This window comes from Apium graveolens, chromosome 11 (genome assembly GCF_009905375.1).
Source record: "Apium graveolens cultivar Ventura chromosome 11, ASM990537v1, whole genome shotgun sequence".
Classification (NCBI taxonomy): Eukaryota; Viridiplantae; Streptophyta; class Magnoliopsida; order Apiales; family Apiaceae; genus Apium; species Apium graveolens.
Window position 1 is genome coordinate 184,177,157 of NC_133657.1, and position 17,598 is coordinate 184,194,754.

At 34.0% G+C, this 17,598-nt stretch overlaps 1 protein-coding gene and 1 long non-coding RNA gene across 2 annotated transcripts; one reads left to right on the forward strand and one right to left on the reverse strand.

Annotated features, from left to right (window-relative positions):
* Window positions 1-860: 860 nt before the first annotated feature.
* LOC141697954 (copper transport protein ATX1) lies at window positions 861-2,730 on the reverse strand. Its single transcript, XM_074502530.1, has 3 exons — window positions 2,591-2,730; window positions 1,402-1,477; window positions 861-1,225 (listed from the first exon to the last, which is right to left on the reverse strand). The coding sequence occupies exons 1-3, from the start codon at window positions 2,597-2,599 to the stop codon at window positions 1,053-1,055; spliced, it is 258 nt and encodes an 85-aa protein (XP_074358631.1). The 5' UTR covers window positions 2,600-2,730; the 3' UTR covers window positions 861-1,052.
* Window positions 2,731-15,800: 13,070 nt separating this feature from the next.
* LOC141697213 (uncharacterized) lies at window positions 15,801-16,892 on the forward strand. The gene is made up of 3 exons (XR_012564644.1): window positions 15,801-15,949; window positions 16,035-16,092; window positions 16,848-16,892. It is a non-coding gene; the product is annotated as an uncharacterized LOC141697213 (long non-coding RNA).
* Window positions 16,893-17,598: the final 706 nt, after the last annotated feature.

Genomic DNA, 17,598 nt, shown 5'->3' on the forward strand with positions numbered 1-17,598 from the left:
CTTGATCTATGTAAATCAGTATTCAAGCATTCATTATTCACAGGCAAGAATTCAGGGGTGCACTCAACTTCAACTCAACTCGACCAAACTCATGTGTTTGCTCTCATCTTTTTTTTGACTAATTAACTATTTCCTCAATTCAAATGTAAAGAAATGGTGAGATGGATAGAGGACATGGTTTAACTGTATAGAATTGGTGTATAGAAGGAATCAGACTCTGGAAATATAAAACCACTAAAGCCAAACTGTTCTTCATATTATGACACTGACCATTGGTGTCATGGACGAGTCCATAGTCCATACATATGATGTATAGATTCTAAACCAAGGGCCGAGGCTTATAACATTCTATTTGTGTTCTAGCGCGGTTTGATCGGCATACCAACATTTCTGTCAAGCCAGGGTCTGAATTTTGAGGTTGATCTTGATATCTTCATCTAAGAAAATACTAGCTTTGATATTCACCAAAAACATCAATACCAGGAATAACATACATGTACATACACAGACACAGCAGATACATAGCAACTTCTAAAAACCTCTGGGGACATGAATTCATACTTCAAAAGGCACTTTCTGTGTACCCGTTGAATCATGGATAATAGCATAACATATGTACATATAAGCAAGGCTAATTAATCATGCCAAGGTCTGCAATTTTGAGGTTCATCTTCAATTCTTGATATCCTTATCTAACAAGATATTACTAACTTGTGATCCAACTATTGTACTTCTATATCATCTCTGTGTTGTTTTTCTGTATCATTCCTGTATAATGAGAGTAAAACCTCATCCAACTACCAGTCAACACATAGAATCCCATTCATTTTGTAAGATCACAATTCACAAATAAGACCAAGTCACCAGTAAGTAATATATTGTCATTTATAATGCAGCACACATATAGTGAAACATTCAAACTAAGAACAAAAGATAAAGAACAATACAATGAGTTTGACACAGTACAAAAGCTCCACACATCACAGCATATGGTAAACTCTGTTGCTAACCCAGGAACTTATTTTACACAATAAGATCATCAATATAACATATTAAGCAACAGCTACGGTTTCCGTTGGCTTTGATTCAGCTGTTCCTGCTGCTGATTCCCAGTACTCAGTCTTCTTCCCAGTTTTTGCAACAGTCTGGAAAACTGCATCAGGCTGCACATTACCCTTGACAGTCACTTTTTGTTGGTCGATATCAATGTCAAATGATTCAACACCTGGTGATAATTCAAGGCAATAGATATTACAAAAACATATCTACGAGTAAATCGGAATAATTTCAACGAAAACAAAAGAAAAGCTGTGAACTGGTGGTCGGATTTTAAACATGTACGGTATCTTTAATGCAGCAAAGCATAAAGGATATAATTTTTGGATATTAAGATTGACAAACCTTCCATTTTGCCTAAAACTCTCTTCACTGCTCCAACGCAACCTTGGCATGACATGCCAACCTTGAGGACAACGGTCTGCATTAAAAACCACAACATTATGCACAAGAACCAGAGAAAGTGGTTATAATTATAACTTAGAAAGTCATCAACAATATCATGGTGGTCCATTTTACTTGGCCAAACAAAATATGATTGTAAAACACAATTAGGAGCTCATAATTTATTTAAAAATTGTAGATAGACATTTAAATTCTAGTTAAGCTTTATTTTGTTCAGAGAAAAATGATGCTTTGGAAAAGATTCAGAGCTTTGCAGCTGAATTCTGTTTCATAAGTTAAATATCTAGATGTACTACAATAAAATCTTTATGCGAAAAAGATTTAAGATTTACAAACTAGTCAAACAGAAAACATATACCAAAAGAATGTAAACACATGTTTCACAACTTCGTATTTCAAGATAAACCACAAATAGCCATATATCAAGTTAATCTCTTCGAAACTAGAATCGGAAAAAACCACATCTTAGTAGTTAAAAATCCAAACAAAGTGTCAAATTGAAGCAAAGAAAATCATAAAAACTAACGAATATTAAGGTCGATCCAAAAAGATGGTTCACACCGGCACATCCTATAAAGAAAGATGAGTCCTTCACTAAATTCTAGAAAAATACTAGAGGTCCCAAATTGGGTACAAATTTTTTTTACAAAATGACATGGGTTATACTGATCGGCTATATCTCACTCAATGGACCCACGTGCATTCACACCGGTATCACCACTAAAATCATTCCATAATATGGTATCACCGATGACATGCCATTTTGAAACAATTTATATTAACAAATTTTATATCTCTAACATTACTCCTAATTTTACCTAACTGTAGTTTAAAACTGGTTTTAGTTTGAAGAAAGCAGTAACAACGCAACTAGGGTCAAATCTCGAATTTCTAATTAAAAAAACACAGGTATATCCAAAACCCGAATCCAAAAACACCTAAAATGCAGCAACAAACAATCTAAAGCAAGACACAATCAAACTAACATAATAGAGCAAGACTAAATCAAAACAACAATACAGAAGAATAAATCATATGTAATCATCAACAAACACATACACAATCAATCACAAACATGAATATACAGACAAAAGATGTATGTATAAATATAATATTCAGAAAAGGGTACCTCAGCCATATCGAATTATGGGGATTGATACGAACGTCTGATCGGAAAGAAGAAAAAATAAATGAGATAAAACAGAGAAAATTGATGGGGATGATAATAAAACCGTGTTTGGGTATCCTATTTATAAACCGGAATACAAGTCGTTTGTGGGACCCATTCGTGGGTCCATGGTACCAACTAACTCCGCTAATAGTAAAATTTAGATACATCAAATGTCAAATTAAATTTACTAATAAATTGTTATTTTTATTAATAAAAAAATACACCGTGTTGCTTCGTGCTAACTGCTCAGGGTAACATATTATATGAATCATGCGTGACATATAATTATAGTACTATTGAATTATATTTGATTTGCAATAAATGTGAAAAATAAATTGTCTTTTTCATATTTTAGTCATTGTGAAAGATACATTGCAGTAAATAAAAATTTAAATTTAAAACTTGACAATTATCGTTATTTTAAGGAAAATACCTTGACAATTACGCACATAAATTTATCATAAATAAATTGACAATCACGTAAAGAAATTATTATTGACTTGACCATTGAAAAGTTAGGGGCAGCTTTCAAAACATAAGCCAGAATTGAATTTGTATTAAAAGAAGTATTCGTAAGAGAAAATTTAATAATATATAAAAAGCTCAACATTGAAGCATTATATTATTTTTATTTAAAAAAATTAGTATTTGTTAAAAGAATTATATTAAAACTTGACTTTACAAATTAAATATACCGTCGGCCAAGTGATTGAGTTCATGTTTTGAGGAAGAATATATCATAATTATAAAAGTTAAATAAAATTTGGTTTTTGGTAAAAGAGTTTAATGGAAGAAACGGCAACATAAGAAAAGGCAGGGGGTGTGATAAAAATGGGTGTAGTACAAGATGTTGTACATGTACTATCATCAGCGGGCCTGTATGGCAAAGGGAATAAAGAAGAGATAATGTACTACAACTATTGCTTTGCCCATTGTTCATTGCGGGGTTGGGGTGTTGCACAAACTTTCAGCCACTCCAACCACAAAGATCTCTCCTTATTCACCAAAACCATCGTAATCATTACTAGTAAACCTTACCAATATCTACTCTTTATAAAATGTTTATATATTGATCGGAATTTGAGCAGTTCGTTATGCAATACTTTAACCGTATTATTTCAATTTACCGTTGTCAATGAAATAATTTTAACAAATAGAAATTTGTATGTTTACTACATGTGGATACCAAAATTATCAACGCTGCACTTCTACACTACATTTTAACAAGCTTGTTTAATTCTTGAAAGCTATCTTAGACACCGCCTGCTTTAAAATATAATACACACTGGATAATTGTGTTTTTTTATTTTAAATTTTATGGATTATGATTTAAACAACACAGTTTAAAAAATGTACATATTATGTTTAACATAATGGACACAAACCTAATATATCAAAAACTCACTTAATTGTATTAATTAAGTTTGTCTTGCTACAAATATGTGTTTTTAATAAAATAATAACTCAGATTCTATCTGGATTGAATACAATAAAATCTAGATTTGTTTTGTTACTTGTGAACTAAGTACCCGTGCATATTTTATAGACTAGCAGCACGGGTTTACAAAACTTGCACTAAAATGTACTAAACCAATTTCCAAAGCAACTTTGTCTATTTCCTTTTCTGGTGTTAGCATATCTGTGCGGAATCTTGCAGGTCTATGACCACCTTTTGTCCAGTTAATCTTGACTTTTGATCTTGTATTCTTTAAGCTGCTTTGTAGACTTTCCAATTCAGTGAATGAATTGTTTGTTGACTGATAATCTTGAATCTTGAACTTGTCTGTATTCTGAATTTGAGATAGTATATGGAGATCTCCAATTTATTCCATAGAGAAGTGACATATCGATAAGTATATTGCTTTATCGATATCTCTGAGTTCTCTATAGGTATATTTGACTTATCGAGGTCTCTAGTTCCTTGCATGTGAAATGACTTGTCGATATGTCTGAGATTTTACATATAAAAATGACTTATCGATATATCCGAGATCTCTATATGAGAAATTGACTTGTCAATATTTCCAATTCTTCGCATCTTCATTTGACTTGTTAGATACTGAGTACAACACAGAGGGGGTGAATGTGTTTCTTGGATTTTTAGCCTTTTAAAACTTGTTTGGATATTTGTGTGAACAAAGCAGTTTATATTTGCAGAGATATTGTGTTAATAGAAATAAATCAACAAGTGTTAGGTCCTAATATGTTTGTAGAAGGGGGGGTTGAATACAAACTATACTGTTAAATTGAATTTAATGCGGAATAAAAAATTGAAACAAAATTCAAGTTAAATAAAAATATTATTAAACTTGAAAGGTGTTACAACAACGGTATAGTTTACAAGGGATTAATCTCAAATTAATTATCACAAATCTAGAATAAATTCGACATTAACTTTTTCTATTTTTGCAATAAAAAGAATCAACTGCTGGAAGCAATTTGAGATTAAGTTCTAGGGATTTGATCCGCTAGATAGTTACACAAGAACAAGAGAATGATTTCTAGTGGTTTGGATTTAACTTTAATAACTAGTAATTGATAATCTTAATTCAACAGTTGAAGAGATTAAATGTTTTGCGGCTCTGCTTCTTTTGTTCTTGGTTGGTTTCTGTTGTATTTTTTTTGTTTTCTGCTGCTTCTGTCTTTTTTTATATTTCAATCAACAGAATCCACTTGAACTAGCATGACTATCTGAGAATTGGCATGACTTTCGGTGAGACAATCCGTTGAGCTAGCAAGACAATCTGGTGAACCACCATGACTTTCGGTGAGACAATTGAATGAACTAGCAAGACTGTGACGCCCTCAATCTCGGGGTTAGGAAATGAGGACTCACACACCTCTAATCTAATAATTAAATATGCATAAACCCCGATTAACTACTAACAGGATCAACAGGATAAAGTATGAGACAAGATTACAACTACCAATCATAAAATATAACTTACAAACCCAAAATACCATTAAATAAACAATATCGATTCCGGATGAGAACCGACAGATAACCCATTGTATCTTTAAACATTTTCTTCTAGGCGCGAGCTCACTCTTAATTACCACTACCTGCTCTGGCAACCGGAAGCTCTCAACACGGTAGGGACCACCAGGTACGCTCTTATGAGCAGTGCGCCTAAGCCTGTCCATCTTCTTACTTAACTGCCATGGTTAGATTAAAACAAAACAAATGAGTATAAAACTCAGCAAGTAACTATATAGCAGTTCTATGATATCAATTCACAATATGCTTTACCAAACTCAGGGCATTCTACTTTATTTGATCTAGGTGGCAGATTTCCAGCTTTTGGGTTAAGGAAAGGTTTTAGAAGGAACAATATGGAGCTTTTAAGGAACAAGGCTCAACGTGGTTCGAAAGCCAACATTCATCACAAATCAATAAAGGATCAGAATAGATCTTTCAATAGAGGAAAGCAACAGTATTTTAATATATGGACTCAATCATATGATCAATAGATTTAAGAATCAGGGTTCTCGAGCTTTAAGCTTCACATCATAATCAACTCTTTTCAAAGCAATATAAACCATTTTCATTTTCAAAAAAATCAATTTACTGAACAGAAAGTTTCAGTTCCTTTTTTTTTAAATAATCATTTAGAACCCTTAATTGGATCACTTTATCTTTCCATTTCATATTAATACGGGTGATCAGCCCGTACCGACCTCCATCCGGTCTTTAAGGTACCAATCGGCATAATTTCAGCCTTAAGTTGGACTAGCCCCGCTAGCCTCTTACCATGACTGGACTAGTCCCACTAGCCTCTTACGTCCCAATCCAATCCATCAGGAATTCATTTGGAAAACCTTGAGTTGGAAAAACAAATAGATTTTCTAAAATTCATTTTATCATTTCCAAGCATTTGAAATCATTCGGACTCATTCAAGTCGAAACTCATTCTTAATTCAAATTTTAAGGAAACAAAGTTCAGGGAGTGATTCAAAGATAAACAAGGAACAATTCATAAGGATTCTGTATCAAGGATAACAAGGCACTAAATTAGAAGGATCAACATCTGTTTAGGGATCAATAGGGTGATCAGGAGGAACAGGGTATCATTAAACAGGGTTAACAAGGATAATCAGAGGGTTCAATATATATATTTCATGGCTCAATACATAATTTGAACAGAAAGGACAGATTATCAAAGGGTTGAATCATTAAGTTTATCAATAACAGTTTATCAAGAACAAAGGCAGGGTATCTCAAATCAATATCAGGGTTTCATAATTAAACAGTTCAATACTCTACATGGTATGAACAACATTCTCTTTATAACCATTTACACAAGTAATCAGAGTTACTTGCCTGGATTTGCTTTCCTGAAGGTTGAACTACTGCCACCTAGTAAATCATTTCCTTTCCTAGCCTGAATGCCCTCACGCTCCGAATCCCGGAACGATTACTATTTACGATATTCCTATCAAACGATTGATCTTAACTATACGAGTATAGTTACACAAATACACATATCATATAATATACTTCACTATTACCCTTTCCAATTATTCAACGAACAACTTATATCTTAAAACACACTTTTAATTCGACTTTAAACCAAATCAAGCAACCACAACTCACATGAGTACACATTTCATTCAAAACTCAATTCCATAATCATAACACTACTTATAACCGTTTAGAATCAAGGCGACTAATTCTTCCTTTTTAAAATTCTATAATTCGAACCAAAAATAGCAAATAAGCAAACATTTTCTAAAATTTTCACATGCAATCACCTAGTTATCTTCTATAATCAAATCCATCACTTAAACTTGAATTTGACTTCTTAAAAATCATGGTCCATTCGGCCCTACTATAAATACCAATCAAAATCAATCAATTTTTCATACCAAATCCACATAAACTCATAAACAATCATTTAGTCATGTAATCCAACTTAATATTCTTATAAAACAACTATACCGTTCGAATTTCTCAAGAAATACAACATACATCTTTAATTTGATCTTGCAAATGACATGCAAGAGTATTTTCATGGTTTAAACCTAAATCATAGTTGATTCAAGCAAGGATAACACACCAAGTTGCTATCTTTTTCTTTATTAAGCAAGAATTCGGACCAAACATAACACAATCCCGCATGCATACTCGATTTTAACCTTTAATTCAATTTAGGCCCTTAGTTGATCCATCAATTTCAAAAACAACTATCAAACAATCATTTTTATCAATCAGAAATCAATTTGTTCTTTGAAAACCCAAAACCCTATTCGGCTTTTTGCACTAATCAACACGTGCATGGACAATTTCGACCCTTTTACACTACCAATCACTCTAATCAAACAATAATTTCTAAGATTAAACATTAAAAACTCATTTTCATCAACTAACATCAACTTAATTCTCTTAAAAATCAAAACCATTCGGGTGTTTTCAAGATTAACACATGCAACAATCAAAAGAACAAGTTTTGGTGTAGTAGAGCTCAGTGTTTATATCATCACTCACCACCGGTTCACCGGACTTCATCACCGGTGGCGGTGGCTTCACGGTGGTGCCCTCATTCGAGGGTGTCCAACCACGAAACCCCCGTTTTCCATCAATTACTCAAAATAACTAACATGCACATCTTCTATATCATTCATTTACAAGGAATCATGCTTAAACAAGATGATATCAACAAGAACAACAAGAACCAAGTGGTTCTCGGGTGAACACACACACATTGAGCATGCACAACACACACACATCTATATGCAAGTAGATATACAAACATGCTCACTCTTCTACCTACATATAGGTGTTTATCAAGAAGATTTAAGGATGATTGGTGAGATTAAACAAGGAAAAGAGAGGTATACTGAGAGAGATAGAAGAAAGCCGAGAGAGAAAGAGAGTTAGAGTGTTCGAGAGAGAGAAAGAGAGAAAAGAGAGAAGAGAAAGTGAGTGCACGGGAGGAAGAGAAAGAAAAAGAAAGGGAAGTGGGTTTATATACCACTTAGAAACAAGGGTAAATATAAAGTATATCTCCCTCGGGAAGTCGAGAATTATTGAAAATGATAATTTTAATACATAGGCCTCGAAATTAGCTTTTTAACCATTACTCATAATAGATTTTTGAGCAGACGGTTGATTTTATATGAATTTCGCAAGCTTGCTTTAATAATATCATTTTCCACATAAAATCAATTTAAAAATGCAAAGACCAACAAATAAATCCACTCATCATTTTTTAAAAAGTCTCTGGGACTACTACGAAGATATCAGAACAAATCCCATGTTTTTATCTTACTCGAATGATTTTATAAAAATGCGCGAAGGTTAATTAAACCTTTCTTTAAATCACGTAATTCCTTTAAAATTCACAAAAACTGTCACAGAACACATAGCCATGCACACAGACAACAATCTCACATATATAATCACATAACAACTCAAGTCTGATCATATAATTTATCCTTCTTTAATCTTTATCCTCTTTTACGCGTACTGGGTCACGTTCAGCCTGACGGCCCGACGCTCAGCGTTTAGATTACGCTTCTCATCATCTTTACCAATCAACACGTCACTTAGGACGAAATACTTTATTTACATATTCATTTCATTTAATCACACAAAATTCACATTTTATATTCATTATCTCCTATTAGGACGGGTTCCGTTCTACCTGACGGCCCGACACCACAACTTAACTTCTAAGCCGACTCTTTAAATTGGAACGTTTTTATATATGCTCCTATATTCTAATATACAGAAAAGACAATTAATCAACACTTAGTCACATAATTATAATCACATCTCATAACACATACTTTATTGACTTAATTACGTCACAAAATCCTCAGTCGTCACAAAGACTATCAAAATGAACTGGCAAGACAATCCTCCTTCCAGTAGAACTTTCGATGAGACAATCAGGAATGGCCTGGCATGACAATCGGTATGACAATCCAGATTGTCATGCAAGTTCAATCTCAATTGTCTTACTGAATTAAAACTGATTTTAATTCTATTATAATTCAGAATTTTTTTAATATTAATTCAGAATTAATTAAATAATTAATTCAATTAATCAATAAATTAATCTTTGCAGATTTAATTTATTTTCTTAATTAAACTATATGACTTAATTAAATAATAGAGAATTAATACTACTCTTGAACAACAACCATTCTTCTGAAAATTATCTGAAAATCACTGTCAATTACGAATCAATTCCACCACTTCAATGTTAACACTCGATGTACTGTCTGGTTTATGAGTGACTAACTTTCGTGATGTTTCTTCATGTCTTGACTTTGATAACTTGATTTTCTTCAGATTAAATCCCTGTAATTATCTGATACCCTGACAAGATCTCTGTCACTTGATTAAATCCACAATCTTGATTTATATCACTGAGGCTTGATCAATTTCTTGAACTTCTTCCAGTGAAGTAATTCCTCAAGTCTGTAGATGAACCTTATTTCTGAATCCTTTGACAGATGTTACTTTGTGAGATCTCTTTGACGGTGGATCTACTATTTACTTATTACATTCTTATTTGAGTTGAGTTAAATCCTCGAATAAAAAAATAGGCTATGACATATGCCTTTTAATTTCCCCCTATTTGTTTGTTAGACAATAACAACAAATACCTAGAGGATAACTTAACTAACAAATAAGAAAAAGATATAAACAGAAATGCAAAGTAAATAGTAGAAAAGTTCTGGATTAAATTTAACATTTTCCAGATTCCAAATAGATGTTCCTTTAGACTGAACATATCTTCAAGTAGTTTCATCTTCTTTTATACAACCACATTTCTTGTTGAGAAGCGCATATCTCTCTTGCTTCTCCCCCTATGAGAATCAACTGCTTAAAGAAGATCACCTTTGTTTACCACATCTCCCGTACAATAGGATCCACAGATAAAAACCAATGGTACTCCCCTTTTGGAAAACAGCTTCTTCCCTTACTAGAAAATCACCTTGTGTTAACCACCTCTCCCGTACAATAGGATCCGTAGTTACAAACAATAATGGTGTAGTGTAGTGTACATGAGCTTTACCTTTTTCTTCCTCCCTGCTATTTCTTCCCCTTAGTTGAGAAATCCTCCAAACTATTACTTAAGCTTTTATCTCCCCCTTAGAGAAGGAATGTATGCCGTTGTCTGAAGGAGTTCTCATATTTCACTTGGTTGGAAAAGAAATAACAAGTAGTTTCATCTTTCTTCCTCACTATGAGTGTGTGATTCTGTTTAGTGTACCTCACATGTGTTTCACTCTTCTCTCCACTCGTGTTTACACTCATTCTCACAAGTGTATCACTCCTCTCATAGCTCCAAAATTCAACTGTACCTGCAAGGAAAATCACCTTAGCCATCCTTAAGGAGGTCACAGGTGGTGCAATGGGAGTTCGCAAATCCCCGTCCTTTTAAACTCGTCAGATGAATCTGAGTCATAAACTACAAGTTGCTAGTTTCTCTTTTAGGGTTCCAGATTTGAATTCTGGGAAGGTAAAGAATGATCCAACGAATTTAGCATAAAGATCAAAGTTCCCTTCTAATGTCTGTGAAGACATTTCCTTGTGACTCATCAGGTAATATCTAAATCATTGTCAACAAGTTGCCGATCTGCGCCTATGTCAGATCCACTATCCGCAGATGCATCCAGGGGATTTAAGCATGGGGAGGTAGACACTGACCACTGACATATGGCTTTTGGATCAATATCCTCTCCTAACACCTGTAAAGGCAATTGGTCCATTAAAGAACCTTGAACAATCGAATCTGACCTTAAAATGGTTGAAACTCTTGTTTCCGTTAACTCCTCCTTTGTGTGTGTAACCTTTTCTTGTGCATCAAGAATTATTTGTGTTTGAGGTGGTGACATTACATCGGATACCCTGGCCAACAGGCAAATTTCAATAGACGCACTCTGTTGAGAGAATGAATCTAGTAATTGTTTTTGTGCCTTTTCATCCATTACATCTTTTTGAGAAGATGTATGGGAGCTAGAAGTTGTCTCGGTTTACATACTACTCATCTTTGTAGGAGACAGAGCTGCTGGGTTGACTTCAGAACCTTCCTTATGTGGTGCACTAAGGCACTATCTCCCTCACGCTCACTCATACTTCATTTTAGTGGTAAGAGAGTGTTGGTTAGTTCTATTTCTGTGTTTGTCTTTACAGTCTGGGATAGATGTTGTGGGTTTTCAACCTCATGACTGTCAATGAAAGAAAGCCATTGGAGACTAAACCTGTATCACAGAACATATGGCAATATAGAGATAAAATGTACTAAAGATCGATAATGAATGAAAATTATACATTTAATCTCTTGAGAGAAATGATGTACAATAGTGATTTCAAAAGATTTTAAATGAAATAAGAAATCACTAATGTTGAAAGAAGTTTGAGTTCAATGATAACATTACCAGCTTGCAAACAGCCATATCCCTCAGTTAAACCTTTGCTGTTATCTCCAAAGGTAACCACTGGGCCAGCTTTCTCAACCACATTTGATAGCAGGGCTCTATCTCCGGTCATATGTCTTGACGATTCACTGTCAAGAATCCACACTACCGGTTCCACCAATTTAATGCCCTGCAACACAAATGGATTAAACCTTCTTCGGAACCCAAACTTGGTTGGGTCCGGCATACTTGTAGAATTGACCTTTATCAGGCAAAACAACATTCTTAACTTTAATGTTCTCAACTTTCTCAATGACTGGACATTTGACCTTGTAAACAGCCTTAACAAACTTCTGTTTAGGCTTAGGCACAAATGTCTCCTTTCTAGCCTTAGAAGGACTAGCAGTCTTAGACCTATCATGCTTCCTATTATTCACATGCTGACGAGGAGTAGTCTTATCACTAGAAACATGTTTATCATTAAAATAAGCATACATCACATTAAAAGCACAAGACATACAATTAGGAATACCACATACTTTATGAGAGGGATTAACAACAGGAAAATTATGCATGGTAGACATGGCATTTTTGTTATCCAACTCATGTGTGTCTGAGTTAGTCTCAGCTACTTTCACAACTTTGACTGGAACTTTCGACACATTTGGCTTGGAAACAACCTTCTCATTAGCACGATCTTCAGCATGTATTTCTTCTTGAATAATAAAGAAGGTCTCATCAAATGGTTCAGAAATTGATCCTTTATAGAGGGGTTTATCAACACCCTTAAGCACATGTGGTACTTCCCTACCTTTAGCACAGACATGAGGAGGGGAGTTTATGCCTAATTCTCCAATAGCAGCATTGTAATCAAAACCTATTCCAGATGTTTGATTAACAGCTTGCTTACTGTAGAACTCTTTAGCCTTCGAACAAGAATTAAAGTAAGCTTTAACCTTAGTCTCAAGACCGGTGATCTTGTCTTTGAGAATAGTTTCGAGTTGTCTATAACAGTTAACTCTATTCTCTAGAAAAGATACTTGTTCTTTTAATTTGTCTTGATTAATGTGCACAAGTCTTAATTCATTGACCTCTTTCTCAAGGTCTTTGATCTGCTGACTTAACAGTTCATTATCATGACGAGCACAATCTAAGGAACCTCCTAGATGATAAACTAATTCAGCATCAGTAAATTTTACCTCTTTTCTTGACGATGAAGTATTTCTATCAATAGCCATAAGAGCAAGATTCCCTTCTTCTTCATCTTCACTATCAGTATCATCCCAGCTTCTTCCCTTTGCCAGATAAGCCCTTTCAGAGTTACTCTTCTGATTTGAATCATAAGAGTTCTTCCTTACTTGCTTTGGCTTCCTGCATTCTGTGGTAAAGTGTCCCAACTCATTGCAGTTAAAGCATCGAATGGTGCTCCGATCAACCATCCCTATTTTGTATCCACCACAGCTGGTGTTAGAGGATGAAGATCCACCTTTCTGGAATCTATTGTAGTTGGACTTGTACTTGAACTTGGGATTTCTCTTGAATCTGACATTGGAGAATCTTTTGACAATCTGGGCCATTGACTCATCTTCCAATTGCTCCAGCTCTTCCAAGGAGTAAAAATCATCACTGGATTGATTTGTAGTAGGAGGATCATATTTTTCTACTAACACATTTTCCTTAGCCTTGGAATACTGTACCATTCTCTCAGACTGTTGAGATTGTTGTTATTGTGGTTGACCTTCAGCTACTAGAGCAGTAGATGTGCTAACCACTCTATCTTTCCCGTAGACTTCCTTCTGCTGAATCTGCTCCAACTCATAGGTTTTTAACACACCATAGAGCCTTTCCAAAGAAATCTCACTCAGATCTCTCGCTTCTCTTATGGCAGTGATTCTATGTTCAAGATGAGTTGACAGTGTTAAAAGGAACTTTTTGTTGACCTCCCTGATTGAATTATATTTTCCATTTATGTTCAGGTTGTTGATTAATGCATTGTACCTCTCAAACACTTCAGTAATTCCTTCTCCTGGATTGGATTTAAAATGTTCATACTCAGAGGTTAGGATCTCTAACTTGTTCTCCCTAACTTCCTCTGTGCCTTCATTAATCACCTCAATAGTTTCCCATATGTGTTTGGAATTTTTAAAGTTCATCACATGTATGTTCATCAAGGGATCAAGGGAATCAACTAAAATTAATTGAAGGTTGGCATCCAAGGAGGCTTCTTTCTTTTCAGCAGGAGTAAAATCTTCAGGGTCTTTTGCATAGGTTCTAGCTTTGGTAATCACAACATCATCTACTATAACCTTTGGTTCAATAACCATCGGAATTTTTGGACCCTTCTTTAACAAGTTCAGATATTTGGGATTTGCCACTTGTAAAAACAAGAGCATCTTCTTCTTCCACATAATATAATTTTCTTTATCAAATAGTAGAATTTTAACGGTTCCAACTTTTTGTGAAGTCATTATGAATTTTTGAATAAATAAAAATTCAAGGAGTTGAAAAATCACAAAAGTCTAGGATCTTGATTTGTTCATTAATCAGAAGGCTATGATACCAATTGTTAAGTCCCAATATCTTTGTAGAAGGGGGGGTTGAATACAAACTATACCGTTAAATCGAATTTAATACGGGATAAAAAATTAAAACAAAATTCAAGTTAAATAAAAATATTATTAAACTTGAAAGGTGTTACAACAATAATATAGATTACAAGGGATTAATCTCAAATTAATTATCACAAATCTAGAATAAATTCGACATGAACTTTTTCTATTTTTGCAATAAAAAGAATCAAATGCTAGAAGCAATTTAAGATTAAGTTCTAGGGATTTGATCCGCTAGATAGTTACACAAGAACAAGAGAATGATTTCTAGTGGTTTGGATTTAACTTTAATAACTAGAAATTGATAATCTTAATTCAGCAGTTGAAGAGATGAAATGTTATGCGGCTCTGCTTCTTTTGTTCTTGGTTGGTTTCTGTTGTATTATTTTTGTTTTCTGCCGCTTCTGTCTTTTTTATATTTCAATCAACAGAATCCACTTGAACTAGCATGACTATCTGAGAATTGGCATGACTTTCGGTGAGACAATCGGTTGAGCTAGCAAGATAATCTGTTGAACTACTGTAATAACCCCAATTTTTGGAATTTTTGAAACCCTTATGAATAGTGATTTTGCTGATTATGCTGAATAAGAAAACTTTTCATGCCACACTATGTAGGGGTTCTGTTATTGATATTCTGAGATTTTATTAGTACTCTATATGGTATATAAGTGTATGTAAAGATCGTCAGAATCCAATTCCGAACACTTTGATTTTTCCCAGAAATCCACCAGATACAGAAAGAAGTGAGTATAAGGTAACAGGATAAATAGGATTTAAATTCAAGGATTTTAAGAGGGGATCATAAAAAGGAATATAAAATATTGAGGAAGGTTTAGGGGAACCCAAGTGATAAGATCCCGGATATGATTCCTCAAACGATAAATGAGAACAAAAGTTAAGCGAACCGTATAACAGATCAGCGGTCATTAGGCAAACAATTAGGAGTTAATCAAGGAGGTTAGGGATGATGATGTCATCAAACCAACAAGAAGAAGACAAGTGTAACAAGATGACCTAAGCTTGATGACCTAAGCATGACAAGTGGGAAGGATTGGTTGGTTGATTGTGAGCCACACATTTTTCACCATGGTAAAAATTTAATTTAATTCCAAGACAAAAGGAAGCAACCAACCAATAAATATCGTAACACAAATACAAATTGAAAGTTGACTTTCTCATTTCAAGAAGAAAGCTCTCGGCTAAAACAAACCCAGCAACTTCAAACTGCCATATCTCCTTCAATACTCACTCAAATGTTATGTTCTATAGCTCGTTGGAAAGGTATTGAGATGGCCTACAACTCTTGTTCACAAGTCTCTTCCAAATAAGCATGGTAAGACCCTCATTTTTACAGTTCTTTAAATCGGACTTTTAGAAACTTCAAAGCCTAACTTTGTGTTCTTGATTTCTTTGGAAAGATCAAGCTTGTAAGAGGCTCCATAAGGCTTCCTAGTAAATTTCCACCCTCCAAGAAAGGTATAAATCTTCACACCCTTTAGTAATAAGTTTGAATGTTGAAGTTTGGAGATGGTTTGGATGGATGAGTAGTAATTTGAATGATAAGCATGATTCGAGCTTAATTGCTAAGTAGTTTAGTTGAATTTAGAGATGTTATAATATATGATTGGATTTAGATCCTTGAGCTTATTATGACTGAAATCAGTAGCATTGATGTGTATCTTGAGTTGTTGTTGATTGGTAGTTGGATTGATATGATTTGGAATGGTAAAAAATTTGGAAATCGCGTAAACATAGCCGTCGTAATGTCCGATTTACTTTAGACTGCTTTTGTTCATAATAGTAGGACCCGAGAACTCCCTGCTAGGTTTTGACCATTGCCATGTTTAGATAGTTCATGTTACGAGCTTCGTTTTGATATGTGGTTTGTTTGATTCCGATGTACGGTTTAGGAGAAACGGCCTTTTTAAGTAACGACGTTTCGCGAATGAAACATTACCCCTCGCCTTACTTTGAAATATAGGTTAAAGATCTTAAAAGACTAATTGGAGTATGAAACATTTATGTAAAATGTAATAAGCAGTTGGTAAGACACTCGCGAAGGAATCTCCTTAAAACTCGTAATGGTTAATTTATTAAAAATGGTGGAGCCGAGGGTACTCGAGCGACTTAAGAGAATCAGTAAGCGCAAAGCGAGCGTTAGAGTCTAATTTGGTTAAAGTATAGATTTACAAGTGACTTCGGTTTAATTCCAACTTATATGTTGTTTATAGGTTACCAGACTCGTCCCGAGCCATTTGTAACCCCCAGTCGCTCAGGCAAGTTTTCTACCCGTTATACTGTTGTTGTGATGTATACATATGTATATGCATTATCTTGTGATAGATGCATGGTGGTTAATTAGCAAATCTTGCGATATATTGGAGCATGTGATATGGTATATATGCATGTCTGTTTCGTAATCTTGATATATATTGTTGATTCAATTGCTTATAAGTTGCATAATACCTATGCTAGAGATAAGCAGTAGTTGCGTATACCCTTAGTATAGGGGACCCAAAGGTGAACATTTTTCTAAAACCGGGAGTCGATGTTCCCGAGTATATTATATATATTTATATATATATAGATATAGTTTTCAAAATTATGAATCAAATAAGGTTTATTTGATAACTTTATTTTATTAATGAATATTATTTTGAATATTCATTCGAGGGCTTATGACTCCGTTTATTTTATTAATGAATATTATTTTGAATATTCATTCGAGGGCTTATGACTCCGTTTATTTTATTAATGAAAATTATTTTGAATATTCATTCGAGGGCTTATGACTCCATTTATTTTATTAATGAATATTATTTTGAATATTCATTCTAGGACTTATGACTCCGATTATTTACTAATTAATATTCTTTACTTTATTAAAGAATAATGTGTCGATAATCAAACTCACTTTTGATTATTCAAATAAAGATATTACTTTCGTATAACTATATCTTTGGTTATTTAATATTCATTTCA

Bases quoted from the DNA above. Each gene is read 5' to 3' on its own strand.
- LOC141697954 (XM_074502530.1), bottom strand. The intron at 1,226-1,401 runs GTTTGTCAATCT...AATTATCACCAG, and splicing joins AGTTTTAGGCAAAATGGAAG to GTGTTGAATCATTTGACATT.